We start from the raw sequence: 14,613 nt of genomic DNA on the forward strand, positions 1-14,613 counted from the left end.
CAATCAAGTAACCTTCTGTCCTTTCCCCTTTTGAAATTTTCCTAAACGGGCTTCATTCTCCTCCACTATTTCCACGTTTCCATGGGAGACGAAAATAAGCAGGATTTCAGGGCTTCCGGGTACCAGCCCTGTCCCTGCGTGGCAGAACAGAAACCGGAAGAATCCTGCAATAGGAGCCGGCCCTGCGGGCTCGCTCAGGACTGGAGGGCCGCCGTCTGGAGAGAGAGGATGCTAGACGGCGGGGCGGGGTTTCTGGGCCGGGGGTGCCTGCCTGGCGGCGAAATAAGGGCGCCGAGGAGAGAAAGTGGACGCGGAAGGGGGAAAGGGGCACACCCGACAGCAGAGGGCAGCTGGGCGGCCAGGGCGGGAAGCGGAAGAGGATCCGGGGGAGCGGAAGGGGAAGTCGGCGCCACTGCGGCCTCCGGGACAGAGTGACCGTAGGAGCTGCTCTTGGAGTATAATCTGGGAGAGAACCCAAGCGTGTCGGTAAGTAGCGCATCTAAGTGCTTCTCCACACGTATTCCAAACGGCGACCCGCGGAGGCCCCGCGCCGCGCGCAGGCCCACTGCCCTCTGCTGGGCGTGGGGACGCGGTGCAGGGCGGGCGCGGAGGCCTTCACCAGCGAGGAAGGGTGGTAGGAAAAGAGGAGTCCAGCTTTCCTGTGAAAGCAGACAAGTAGCTGACAGTAACATTTTCAAAAGAACAGAGAGGCATGATTTCAATGCACGAATTTAAGTTATGCATACTTTCCAGGCCTTGTGCCCGTAGTGTTAAAAATGACTAAGGAAAATAATTTAGATGATACAAATTTATTTTCAGGCTGTCATGAAGTGGGAAATCTCCTTTTGGAAAACTGTAAAATGGGGTGGGAGGCAGGAAGCTTTTAGGGTAAAGAATTGTCCACCTTAAATTCAAAACGGCCAGTCATTTTACCAGCAAAGTGGGCTTATGTGGGAAAAGCAGAGGAATTTGCAATTCTAGATAGGCGAGCATAGCAAAAGCCATAGGTAAGTCCAACAAAGGAGAAGACCATTATATAATAGAGGAAAAAGGAAGAAGAAGTTAGTAGGGGTTGTTTTGAAGAAAGTCCATTGGTGGAAAGTGATAGTTCAGGTGGTGATGGTTTCTCATTGGTTAAGTTGCTGGGCAAACAAGAAATCTTTCCTGTTAGGGCCTGTAACTGACATGGAGTAACCGATGCTTCCTGTGGTAGTGTGTGAGGGTCCCTCCTCCTGACCTCCCAGTTCTATTTTAAATGAGGTTTCCTTTATTTGGCTTCACATTTTCTGCTTTTGATCAGGATCTTTCTCTGAAAGCATTGCTGATCAAGAGTCAGGTTTTACAGTTTCAGTGGCCTTTGTCTCGTCGTGCTGGGAATGACCTTTCCTGGGTGTTATGTCCCATTTTGGAGGGAAAGTGCACAGATTGGAAACCTATTGGGGTCACATTCAAGTAACAAGGAGGGGTAGGAGGGAGAAATCTCAGGCACTTACCATTTAAAGTGTATCTTAAGGTCACATGCATTGGAGACGATTTTGATCATTCTGAAGTGTTGAGCCAGCATCATCTTGTTAGATACATCATTTTTACAAAGGCTTCACACCCAACAAAATGCAGAACTTAGAATAGTTATACAAAACAGAATTAAAGGTAATGTAATAATTCTAAATTGTATGATGGTTCTAAATTAGGACCTTAAGCCTGAGGTTAGCCAACTGAACAAATCCTGGAGAGTCAGCTGAGACTTGTTGCAATCAGTGCTCCTGCCCCCAAGTTCTATGCAATTGAGTTTCTGGTTTTCTAATCATGTTTTCATTGGCATTACTCGAAGCCAAGGGAAAAAGGCTCTCCCTGTGGAGACAAACGTGGATTCATTTTGCCTCCCAGAAGTTCCCACTCAAGGTGGCCAAGCAGGTTTAGTAAAGTGGATTAATGGGAGGCTTCCATTTTGTGTTGAAGAGAAAACAACAGTGAATACAGAAACAGCACTCTCAAACTGAAAGAACTAACTGAGCATGTTGGGAAGACTGTAAAAATAGCCCTTGAGCTAAACAGCAAAACTTCAAAGACACAGTAAAATAGTATTGTCATCCCAAAAGAACTGTTTAGAATGAAATCCAAATGTGTTATCCAATAGTACATGTAGCCTGTAAGGCTGCACATTCAAAGACCATGAATTTAGGTAAGATTCCAGAGACAGTTTATAGTCCAAATGAAAGACTTCAGTGAATTCTGAACCTCCTAACTCTTGAAAAAAAAAAAAAGCAAGTGAAAGGATTAATTTGTCATGGGATCATGATGAGCCTGTTTCTGAAAGGCCATATCAGAAGAAGAGTTTTCCCCCTTTTGCAGGGGTTTGGGAAATGCAGACATGGGCATTATTTTTCTATGAAAGAGAGAGACAGAAAGCAACAATGAGAAAAAAGGGTAAGCAGGCCTGATCACGCCATCTTGGGAAAGCTGTCTCTCTCAGATGTCAGCTGCTTCTCTTCCTAGTCAATTTAATTTGGAGGTTTCCTGTATTTGTACAGGACCAGATGTCAGCTGGAGCCTTCTTTAGCTGCATTCTAGAGTATTTGTCAGAATCTTTTCCATGAATTTCTTTGAAGGTAAAACATATTTACAAAGTGCCAGAGTAAAAACATAACTGTCTGTAAATGACAAAAGATTTAAAAATAATAATAATTAAAGATCTGATGGAGGTTTATTGTAAAAAGAAAGTTATCAATTGATAAGTCAATTTGGTCATTTCTGTTACTACATTTTTAAAATCATGACTGATAACATTATAAGGACACATTAGAAATGTAGAAATTTTCATACAATCTCAAACATTTATTTTAGTAACATTCACATATACAACATAACCTAAGAAAGTCTATCGTCATTTATTTCACAATGCTTCCCATATAATTTGACATATCAAATAAACGTAATTAGCTTAATATCTCTCTTTTTATAAGAAGAGAGAACAAGTCCTTTGAGAAGCCTCAGGGGCCCTCAGGAGATTCCCCAAGTTATTATCAGGTCAGAAAGGCTTTATTTAGAGTTTGATTTGGGGGAAGTGTGTCAAAAGTATCAAAAGGTTTTGGGCATTTCAACAAATAGGATTACAGGAGATTATGAAACATATCTATTTAGTCAAAATGATAAGATTTCAAAAGACAAATAGAGAAGTTCACATAGCTGGAGAAAAAAACCCCTCTTAATTCCTCTTAGTAAAAAAGACTCAGCTTTTAACATAAAGCAGAGAAACAGTTTTGATAAAACACACAAAGGTAACCTTTCACAGTCTCTTATCAGGAGCAGACCAGTCGCCCAAGCAAACTTTGTCCTTAGAGCAGATGAAGGAAAATTAAGTTCTAGTTTTACATGAGTACACTATTGATACTAAAGCTTATTTTAAAATCCTTATAGCAACTGTATTTAATCATCCAGTTTATCATATAAAACTTCTTTGAAAAGATTCCTGTTTCATAAATCCTTCTATAACTTTCTTTTTACATTCAGATTTTATCCTATCCTTTCCTTCTTATCTGGCAGCTATTTTGCTTTAGGACGAAACTACTTTCTTTGAATATGGAGATGTTTCCCTTATCATTTCTAATAGCTTTAATCACATATATTAACGAGAATACACAGCCCTTAGAATCCTTGATTTCTAGTGTAAACTAAGAGGTAAGCAATTTTAGACTAGCAAATTTATAAATATATTGTCTAGTTTCCAAAAGAAATATGCCCTTTTAAATAGTACAGTCTTTCAGTATGACACAAGACATGGTTACTAGAAGACCAAGGTTTGTCTTCGGTCTCTCAACAATATAAAGCCAAAAGTAGATAGACCTATATTTGGTAATTAATGTCTTAGTAGTTTATCATGTTTGGGAAATGATCCAAATATTCAGTGGAATTCTGTCATTTAATTTATCTTAGCAAAAACTCTAAAGTTTTAAATTACCCCAAAAGACTTGGGTATGCTATTTTTTTAAGCACATATATCATAAGACATAATTGTTCACCTGAAAACTCTTATCCCATTTTCATCTGTCTAAATTTTTTGTTTCCAACATTTATGTTTAGATTATTCACAGAAACTTCATGAAACATTAGACAAAGTCAGCCATCAATCTCAAGCAAATTTTTCTTTCTGACAAATTTGCAGCAGAGGTAACATGAACTTATTTGACTAATAAAACCCAAGTAAAATAAAAGTATTATATTTAATGCTAGTAACTCTAAAGACATGCCTGTTTCAATTAAACTAACAAATTTAGATTAGCTTTAATTCCAAATGTTTTCCCAGATCACGTGATCTTGAAAGCCTTTGGATGAGTTTCTTTTATATTTCCTGTAATTTAATTTATATAAGTTGCTTAATTTTCTTTAGGCCAATTCAATAGAGTTCTTTTTATAAGTTAATTTTGACAATACCACTTGGAGGGAGAAAAATAACACATATGTAGAACATACATACGTGCATATAACATACAGACAGACACAGAGATGCTGATAGCCTGGTACAAAACTCAAAAATAATTGGATCCAAATTGTATTTCTGGCAGATGGACTAAGTTAAGGCTACCTGTTTAGTTGCATGCTGTAAGGATCCTTTTAGAGCCGTCTTTTCAGGGTCATTTTGCCTTTTTTAGAAATTTCTGCGTATCGAAGGATGCATTCCATTGTCTTTGAGATCAGGTGCCCTAAATAGTGAACCTGAGTTTGAGCAAATTACACTTTCTTTGGAGACTTTATATCCCCTTAGGACCAAACGTTTTAATAGGTGGATGGATGCTGTCTTCCTGTGAAGAGGTTTGAGAAGGGGAACAGAGAAACAGATTATCTGCATATTTTAACAAAGTAGAAAACAGAAAACTTTACAGAAAGATTTGCTCTGGGTAGGAGAGGATGTCAGTAGTGTGTAGGGGTCAGGATCAGTGGGGTGTGGAGGGATAACTGTTAATTCTTGCTCAGAGTTTCTGGACACACTTCCATTCCTGGGTTTTCTCACAGGTAAAATAGGATATTACAGAGAATGGGTCTATTGCTTTGAAGGCTTGTTTACTGTCAAATTCTAGAATTATTAAATATTTACTTTAGGCTCCTGTGTAGGCCCCCATCTGAAGGCTCAAGAGAATAAGCCATGGGTTGAACTGATAAACAAGCTGTGAGGAATGTCACATATCCAGGCTGGATAAGAAATGGCCTACTTAATGTATCCATGAGGAATAAACAGACAATAAAGTCTGTTAAAAATTCTTTCTTTTAAAAATTTGGACATAGGCATCTTCATGGAGAGATGTGAGCAATGAATGCCTAGTTAAATGTCCAAACTTAGGCAAAATATGGAAGCTTTAAAATAATAGGTATTTGATTAAAAAGAATATAATCACTCTAGCCAAACCACCCCAGTAGTTTAATATCTTCTGCATAAAGTGACTATTTTATCTACCTTATAATTAAAAAAACTGATAATAACACTTCTTGAAAGCTTGTAGGATTGCTTTTATTTTTCTTTGAATAGGAACAGATACAACATAGGGAGAAATAATAACAGAAAGGAAGATACTTTATATGGCTATTCCCATTCCAAAAACTGTTAGAACGTGAGCAGAACATTGCAGTAACAGACATAAAATATGTGAGAAAGAGCTATCTACATCTTTAAATTCTCTGCTAAAGAAAACTTCTCATGGGTTTCATTAGAGAACCTGTCAGTCCCTGATACTTTCCCCTGGGATTGAGCAGTTTTGGTTTTACATATAAACATTAGCCAAAAACAAAGTATTTCTCTGTTTCCTGCATGAAATATATCTGTCAACTATGCAATGAAAATAATGCAAAGATAGAAAGACCACCAGTGTGACACTGCTCATCCTAACATGTTAAATGGCTTCTCAGGAAGCAGACAGGACTGTAATGTGGTTCTGCACTTCTGGGTATAAAACATATTTTAGAGGAACCTTCTCCAGAACAAAACGTCTAAGGGCAGAAAAAAAGACAGCATTGGTCTCCCCAGAATTAAGTTCAATCTAACCTACAAGCATTTTTTCAATTGACAAATTTCTTTTTCTCTTTAAGCCTTTCAATGTAGTGGCACAGTTTCACGGTTGCCCCCAGCTTAAGCCCCATACACTTCATCATCATGTCGCTCTTGAGAAGCAGCAGAGCCTTCCCATCAATGTCATGTTGCCTAAAGAGGTCAGCGAGGGGGGTGAGTGTCTGAGGATCTACATGTTTCAAAAACAGGATCACTTCATCCACGGACCAGGTTGAAGGGTCATCAGAGAAGGTCTGTTTTAGGATACCCGGGTCATTTCCAACTGGTGAAGGGGGAGCGAAGCCGCCCGGCATGCCAAGAGATGAGGTGGTCTGACCAAGGCTCCTGTTTTCCATGAGAGGTGGGTAGGCCGTCATCTCCAGGTTGTGTCCCGGACTGGTCTCGCGCCGGGCCATGGCCGAGGTGGGTAGGGCCAAGGAGTAGAGACTGCTGGTACTGCGGGCCCCCGGGCTGCCGGGCACAGAGGAGCCCTGCGTGGGCTCATCGGGCGTGTAGCACGGCTGGTAGGCGTCTGGGGAAAGTGGCGGGCTCTGGCAGAGGCCCAGCTCCTGCTCCTGGTCGTGGGACTCTGGCTCCTGATCCAGGGACTGGTCCGAGTGAAAAGACCTGCCTCCGAGGTTGCTATAGGAATCAATGTCCCGCCTTCCTACTGGTGTAGTTGGGCTATAACTTTCAGGGTAGGAGAATGTAGCGGGAGGTTCCTTTTTCCGCAGTTTCTGGGATCTGACCTTTTTAGAAAGCAGGTAATTATAATTTTTATATGCGTATCCAAGTGGCTTACGAGTTTGCCACAATGACTTCATACGAAAACGGTGGATTTTTGTAACCTTTCCATGAATAACATCAAACTTCTTATCCAGGTTTTGAATAGCATCATAGATGACCTGGCAGTGAGTAAGGACATCCAGAACTGTTTTTTGTTGCTCTTCGTTGTAGGCTGTGTCAGACACAATATTTTCCTGATTATTGAAAAATGCCGTATTTGGTTCATATGCGTAAAGAACAGTGTTATCATCATCATAAGCAGAGATTTGTGTTCTTATCACATTAATTTCACTGGAGCCGCTTGACATCTTTTTTTATGCAACAGGAGCAGCTCCGCTTCCTCTGAGTTGGGCCTAATTAGTTATAAACTTGCTGGAGGGTTTATCTGTGAAAGCTCTTGGTCACCTAGGACTGGTAAACCTTTTATTCCTTTTCCGGCGCCAGAGCCTGCCACACCGACCTCCGGAGGGCGCGGGAACCGGCTAGCGGTGGCCTGCCTCCCGGAGCGGCGACCGGTAAAACCGTTAGGGCTGCTCGAGTCCTCGCACCGGAAGAAAGAAATTCTAGCACTTCTAAGAGGTCTTGGCTTAATAAATGAATAGAGGCAGAGGAAACTAAAGAGACAAGGGTAGGTATCTCCCAAGGGCCTAAAAAAGAATAGGTTCAGAGGCAGAACCCATGGCAGAGGCTCGCTCTATGAGAAACATGTTCGTACCCGTCTTGGAGAAGGGAAGGAGGAAGGTGGCACTGGAGGCAGGGCCTGAGACCAAGAAAACGGCTGGAAAGAGAGACCTCAGGAGACATTCTGTCGTTCTTTAATTGTTTGCTTGAAATGAGCTTGAGGAGGGACGCAGTTTTTAAGTTTAACACTGTTCAGGGTCCCTGAAGGGGGAGGTGGGGCTCCAACATTTAGATTACTAGGATCTTATTTCTCTGAGGTCTTTTTTCTTTGAGCAAAGGAAAAACATTTCTGAACAGTCTGCAAGTCAAATACCAGCACACATGCAAGAAGAATAGCTCGATTTCAAAGGAGTTGGGACAAGTGCTAGTGCAGTTCCAATAGGAACAGCTGGATTCCAAAGGAGCTGGGAGGAGCTGGGGGGAGTGAAGGAGGTGGGAGGGTACAGCTCAGCGGTAGAGTGAGTGCTTAGCATGCACAAGGTCCTGGGTTCAATCCCCAGTACCTCCATTAAATAATAAATAAATGAATAAACCTAATTACCTCCTCCCCCAAAACAAAACCAAAACTGAAACCAATGGAGTTTGGCCAAACCCCGAGTACTCACAGAAGGGACAAAACCTTTATACAGAAAGTTATCTAATGGAGCTTATCTAAGTTTTGGTTTGCTGATGTGGCACCCCTGGCAGGAGCAACTCCATTTTGGGTCTAGAAATTTTTTTGAGCAGTAGGTAATGTTCCCTGGGAACTCTATAATTGTTCTTCTCACTACCTGTATTAAATTATCTTGCCTGAATAAAATTTACATCATTTGTTTCACATGGGCAAGTTTGAACAACAACAGAAATGACCAATTCATTTTTGGTGTGTGTTCTTTCATTCTAGAATTTTTCTGAGCCTCAATAATTCTTTTTATGCTACACATACATATAAGGGTTACAGATGTAGGGGATTAAAATCACAGATTACTTAAATTACATTCATGTTGAAAAAAGACTTTAAGGATCTTGAGAGTGGGGGAGCAACATTTGCTACCCCAAAATGTGTCTCTTTGGCATGAGGATTATTTTAGTCTGATTATTTATAAGAAACAGAAGATTCAGAAAAGCTTCCTTTTTTTTTTTTTCCTCCTTTGTTTTTCTTTGGGGGGGTAGGTAATTAAGTTTGTTTATTTATTTGTTTGTTATTGAAGTATAGTCAATTATAATGTGTCAATTTCTGGTATACAGCATAATGTCCCAGTCATGCATATATATACATATACTTGTTTTCTTATTCTTTTTCATTAAAGGTTATTACAAGATATTGAACATAGTTCACTGTGCTAGACAGAAGAAATTTGTTTTTTATCTATTTTTATATATAGTGGTTAATATTTGCATATCTCAAACTCCCAAATTTATCCCTTCTCACTTCCTTTCCCCTGGTAACCATAAAATTGCAACCTAAATGTTCATTGACAGATGACTGGATAAAGAAGTTGTGGTGTATATATATATATATATACATATATATATATATATACACACACACACACACACACACACATATATACATGTATATATACATATATATATATAGTGGAATACTACTCAGTGATGAAAAAGAATAAAATAATGCCATTTGTAGCAACATGGATGGACCTAGAGATCATCATTCTAAGTGAAGTAAGCCAGAAAGAGAAAGAAAAATACCGTATGATATCACTCATATGTGGAATCTAAAAAAAAAAGAAAAGAAAAAAGAGAACACTAATGAATGCATCTACAAAACAGAAAGGCTCACAGACATAGTAAGCAATCTTATTTATTTATTTTTAATTTTTTTTTAAATGGAGGGACTGGTGATTGAACCCAGGACCTCCTGCATGCTGCACTCTACCACTGAGCTAGACCCTCCCCACTTCAGGACGACTTTCTTTTTACCCTCTCCCTGAGAAAATTTACGTTACCTGCCTGAGAAAATTTAGATAAAGGGCCTGGTCCGGGAGAGCACTATCAACGGAGATACCTACAAGAATCTGGGCTAAGTGTGGTGAGGCGTTCTCAGCATGACCCAGAGACCAAAGTCTCCTCTGTGACCCAATGTCTGCATGGCAAGGGAAGCGTTTGCTTAACAAACAATTGCCTAAGTTGTCCTTGGGTCTCGTTTTCCTTATGAGGCCTCCATAAATATGTACTTAAACTTATTTCCAACTGTTAATCTGACTTAGACCAATTTAATTCTTTGACCTGCCAGGAGAACACAGAAAGGTAGAGGAAAGCTTTTTCCTTCCCTAACAGGAAAAAATCTACATCAGTTCCCCACTTCTTTCTTCACTTCCACATCTGAGAGTCTACTGTTTACCACCTCTTGCTGTAGGTGCTGGAGGTCTAGAGATAAACAGGATGTGGGCAGGAATAAGAGAAGATTCCTTCTGTGAAGACCCAGTACTCTCTTGAGAAAAATAAGATTCCAGGAAGATATAATTGTGAAATCTCCTGGTGGGTGGGTTGGGGTGGAGCATGGTAATAAAACGGCTGATCCTTTCTGGTATTTTATTGGCCTGACCTGCAGGGTGAGCAGATATAAATTGGTCAGGGCACAGACAGTGGTCACCATTCCAGTAAGAGACCAGCTTGCAAACAGGAATTGAATTGAAACAGAGTGAGTAGTGGGAATAATTAACAGAGTAGGTTGAGTTTGTGGATAGATTCTTAAGCCTCGTATGGCCTTAATTATTATTGGCAAATGTTATTTGTCAAGTAATGTTCTGGGTGCTGCAGATGCCCTCTTGCAGCTAAATCTAGTGGGCAGATTGATTAAAGAAGTAATTACAGGAAAGTGTGAGTAAGGGTTAATAAAGGATAGAAATGTGAGAACAGACAGTGAGCATTTTGTAAAGTCTAGAGTATAAAGGGCAATGTCTTGGAGCTACTCCGAGGAAGAGAAGAGCATCGTGGGTGGGTGATCTCGTGTGTAAAGTCCTGGAATGAAGAGAAAACCTGAAGGATTTGAAAACCTGAAAGAAGTTCATTTCTGCTGGCAGGAAGAGGGGGGTGTGTGTGGCACGAAACGAAACTTGAACAGTAGGTCAATTAATGACAACCTAATACCAAATTAAAATATGAAAAACAGGTCATATACTGACAGTCTAAAAGAATAGTTCTGATTTTTTGTTGTTTGCTATCGGTGTTAAGCTAATTATTGTCTTCCTAAGTATGCGTTTGTGTTAATTTTCTGGATTTAGCATTTATTTCCAGCATCCGGTAAAACAGCTTATGGCTTCTAAGAGAACAGCTAGCTTAGTCCTCGTGCAGGGAAGGGAACTATTTGATCACCTTTGAAGAACTTAAAAAAAATGGAGAAAGTGAAACCTTGACACCTCTACTCATTTTCCCCTGGCATCGTTGTGAACTTGTGCAGCTGGGCTGAAGCTGCTTGTGGCTGGACAGCAAGGCATCCTGCAGGACAGGTTTTAACCATATTATTGTTTTGCTCTGGAGAAAATTTATAAAATTGTAAATGCCCAGGAACTTTTTTATTGTCTGTGACTCAGGAACAAATCCAAAATGCCGATTGCTTAACTACAAGCTTAAAAATCCCTGAATCTCCAGCCTTGTTCGTTCACTTGTACTTTCAGATAATATTGTAGTTTCAGAGTGACTTAAATCTTGTCATCGCTAAGCACTGAACTACTGTCTAATTTAATCTCTGAATTTAGAATTGAGGTGAAAGTATACATAATAGGCTATTATCAGATTTCAAGAATTAGATTCCTAAACTTGAAGTCAGCAAACTTAGTAGGCTTAAGCAGTGCCCTTGAGTTTCTCTGGGACAATTTTGTGGCACAAACAAAGGAATATGAGGTGAAAAGAGAGTCAGTGAAGTGGGGCCAGGAGTGAGGGGGAAAAGAAAAAAAATGAAATTGATATAGAAAAGGAAATATGAAGTTATTATTATAAGGTTTCCGTGGAAAAATCAGCATATCAAGGATGTCTAATAAGGCAAAATATTAATTACAAAAATAGATAAATTTATAATGATTTAAGTATGAGGAGATATAGATCTGATGATATCTCTACTAATTTCCTTGTTTTGGATATTGAAAGGAAGGGAAATGTGTGAAGACAGAACCGACAGACTCCTTACAATGAAAGCAGATATGTTGTTTATTGATTCTGATCTCTCTCAATAATAATTTGAAATGCCAGTGATTTTATAAGCCTTACCCCTTCTTCTTTTCTAGTTTAACTCTTTGTTCTTTTCCCTAAGCAGAAAACACAGGTAAATTTAGTTTTTTTAAATAGCCGTCTAAGTCATTATCAAGTTTCTCTGGCACATTTCTTTTATACTGAAGTCATAGTCGATGTGGGAAAGAACTCTGCCACAACAGAATTTTCCATTGAGCTCCTCTCTCTTCTATATATGACTTATCCGTGGGGACAGAACACACTCAGAGCATACTGTAGGCAAAAGCAAGCTTGGACACATTGCTTTTGGCTCTGACTCTCTTTGTAGGCCTCCCAGTTTTGTGAGCTGATCTGATAAGTGCAGCTTGTTTTCCCTAGACTAGACGCAGGCCTTAGGAACCCTGAGCCCTGCTCTCTTTGACCTTCTTCAAACGGGACACATCCCAAGGCCAAGGCCGCCCCAGGTTCCACATAAGCTGAGGGAGAGGAGAGAATTCCTCTCTAATTCTTTATGGCAGACCAATTTTTAAGAAGTATCATTACCTTTAGTAAGGACACTTGCTTAGCTGTCAGACCTGACAGAAGCTCCAGACACCTATGTGGTCACCAATGGCAATAATTATGTTCTTTATTAAATATCTTCTATATAAAGAAGTAGAGTACTCCTTGGGAAACTAGTTTTGAAATTGGCAATTTAGAAGGTTGGAAGGGATTACTGGTAAAGGCAGAGAACCTCCCACCTCCCCACCCGACCGAAATTTGTGGTGATATCCTGCAATTAAAAAAAAGTTTAATGAGAGATGTACTATACATGCATTTAGTGAAAAAAGCATAAGAAGAGTTTAAAGAACAACAGCAATAAAAGTAAATACCTGTGTATCCATTATCTTGGTCTAACTTTTTCAGAAGTTTGTGTTCGGTTAGCTTTCTTCATTCTTCAAGTCTGCATTTATTTTCATTCTGGCCAACTGTAATATAACCTAATTTCAAAATAAGTAAAAAAACAATCTTTTATAGAAGTAATATTTGAATAATAGTATTGCTGAATTTTGTAACCATCTCATAAATATATTTTGATTAAATCAGATAGTCTATATAGAGTATGTTCTTTTCTGTTCAAAAGGCTTGTGATTCTAGGCAGCTATTCAGTTACCTGAAATAGTGTCTCAAGTTTTAAATATTTTAATAAATTGACAATTAGTTTTACAAAATGTATGTATTTATTTGAAGAAAAAGCAGACTGAGAACTTTGAGAGCTTTCCTGTTTCAAAATTTGGCCATAAGAAGGTCACTCTCTAGAGGAAAGCTTCACACAAAGGTTAGCTCTCATTACTTGTGAAATGGAAGTGTGGACCCTACTTTCTGCTTTTTTTTTAATTCTGTTTTTGTTTTGGGAGGGTAGTGGGAGTGTATAATTTTCATGCTCATAGCCTAGTGCTAACAGAATCATGTGAAGAACTGATACAGTGAAAATATGTAAGATGAGAGTATTTTAAGGGTAGCTCTCTCAGCCAATATTCTGGCCACAAGAAACTAAAGAAAAGCTGATCTGAGTTTACTTCTTGCTTTTGTTACTCTCCCGCAGAACGAGGCTATTGCTTGATTTTTGTTCTACTTCGGCGTAGAATTTTAAAACTTGGAAAGAATGAAGGGAAATAAAGTATCATAATCCTATGCACTGATTTAATGTCTTTGGGTCCATTTCTGCCTATAGAAAATCTTTAGACTTATTGATGGAAGTTTACTGGTGAAGAAAAAAAAAGCCCTTTATGAAGTTAAGACTATATTTTAAATTTGATGCAAATATCTAATAGAGCTTAATACAAGAGGGACTTTGTTCTATTTTCAATTAGAGAGTTGAATTATTTTTGCTTAACTTGTACGTGTTTCCTTGATAAAACAGAAAATTTATTGAAGGCAAAAATGCTTTTGTTCTCTCTGAAAAAGCTAGTTGGCAAAGGGGAAATCACTGACAGGAACTCAATAAATACCCACTGAATGTTACCCATCACATCTTACCTAAGGCTCTTATCATATACATATGTGTTTATATACTAAGATCCCAATGTATGAATTTCTTAGCCATAAAAACCTACATGCAGTGTAATTTCCTTAATGACCCTTATGCAAAGGAACTATTCAACCATTTTTTATTTTGAGAGTGCAGCTCTTATTTACTTTAAATAATCCAATGAAGAATACTGTCCTGTTTTAAAATTTTTATCTTCATTGCTAATCTAGTCATTATATTTCTCAAAACTTGTCTTTAAAAAAGAAAAGAAGGCTCTGCACTCATTTTCAATGACATATTTTGATATATTTCTTTATTTTCCCCACAGACTTTGATCACTGAACCTGGGTCTAGGGATAGTGAAAGGGGAGGTGGAACAGAACAGTGGCTGAGGATTAGAGGGTTTCTTATGCACATGGCTGGAGCTTATGAACATATATACATCTTGTCATGAGACTATAGGTTTTGTTTGCTGATTTAATTTGTTTCTAGCCCCATTTCTTACCATTTCTCAGTAACTGCTGAAATTAGTGTAGGTTTCCCCTGCTAGCTAAGAGAATCTTGAGGCAACTTGATGTTTACATTTGATTGATAATTGAGGAAACCTCCAAAATCCTTGTGTTTTTTTCTATAACCATTTCATACTTCTTAAGTAGTAAAAACGTTTTATATTGAAGATTTCTCCCCCTTCCATTTCCCATAGACCTAAATTTTCTACCTTTATCACTTTATTTCTTCTTCAGGTCCATTTTTTAGGTTCATGCTTAAGTCCTGAGAAGCCACCTTATTTTAAGTCTTTTCAACTTTGAAAATGTGTATGCAGATTTGTACTTCTAGGGGCATATATTTGAGATGTATGGTTAGGAATGTGCCATATCTAAAAATTAATTGAAATATCTTAAATTTAATTGAAATATTTAACTTTATA

The 14,613-nt window shown here is 38.8% G+C and overlaps 2 protein-coding genes across 5 annotated transcripts in view; one reads left to right on the top strand and one right to left on the bottom strand.

Moving 5' to 3' along the window:
• Positions 1-251: 251 nt before the first annotated feature.
• ECHDC1 (ethylmalonyl-CoA decarboxylase 1) overlaps positions 252-14,613 on the top strand; it is a 48,833-nt gene continuing 34,471 nt past the window's right edge. Inside the window, exon 1 of one of the 3 annotated variants that reach the window (XM_010965526.3) lies at positions 252-486. Coding sequence is in view for 1 of the 3 variants with exons in the window: in XM_010965525.3 (XP_010963827.1) it covers positions 10,474-10,570 (97 nt within the window). In the remaining 2 variants the exon portion in view is untranslated. Of the gene's footprint in view, positions 487-10,033; positions 10,149-10,219; positions 10,571-14,613 lie in introns of those variants that run through there. The other 2 variants (XM_010965527.3, XM_010965525.3) reach the window with 2 other exon arrangements.
• LOC105077203 (sex comb on midleg-like protein 1) overlaps positions 2,686-14,613 on the bottom strand; it is a 32,349-nt gene continuing 20,421 nt past the window's right edge. The window contains exons 2-3 of one of the 2 annotated variants that reach the window (XM_074368397.1): positions 12,547-12,654; positions 2,686-6,995 (exon numbers count right to left, since the gene is read on the bottom strand). In XM_074368397.1, the coding sequence (XP_074224498.1) occupies positions 6,049-6,861 (813 nt within the window). In that variant the 5' untranslated portion in view covers positions 6,862-6,995; positions 12,547-12,654 and the 3' untranslated portion in view covers positions 2,686-6,048. Of the gene's footprint in view, positions 9,223-12,546; positions 12,655-14,613 lie in introns of both variants that reach the window. The other variant, XM_074368396.1, reaches the window with a different exon arrangement.

Source organism: Camelus bactrianus, chromosome 8 (genome assembly GCF_048773025.1).
Source record: "Camelus bactrianus isolate YW-2024 breed Bactrian camel chromosome 8, ASM4877302v1, whole genome shotgun sequence".
Classification (NCBI taxonomy): Eukaryota; Metazoa; Chordata; class Mammalia; order Artiodactyla; family Camelidae; genus Camelus; species Camelus bactrianus.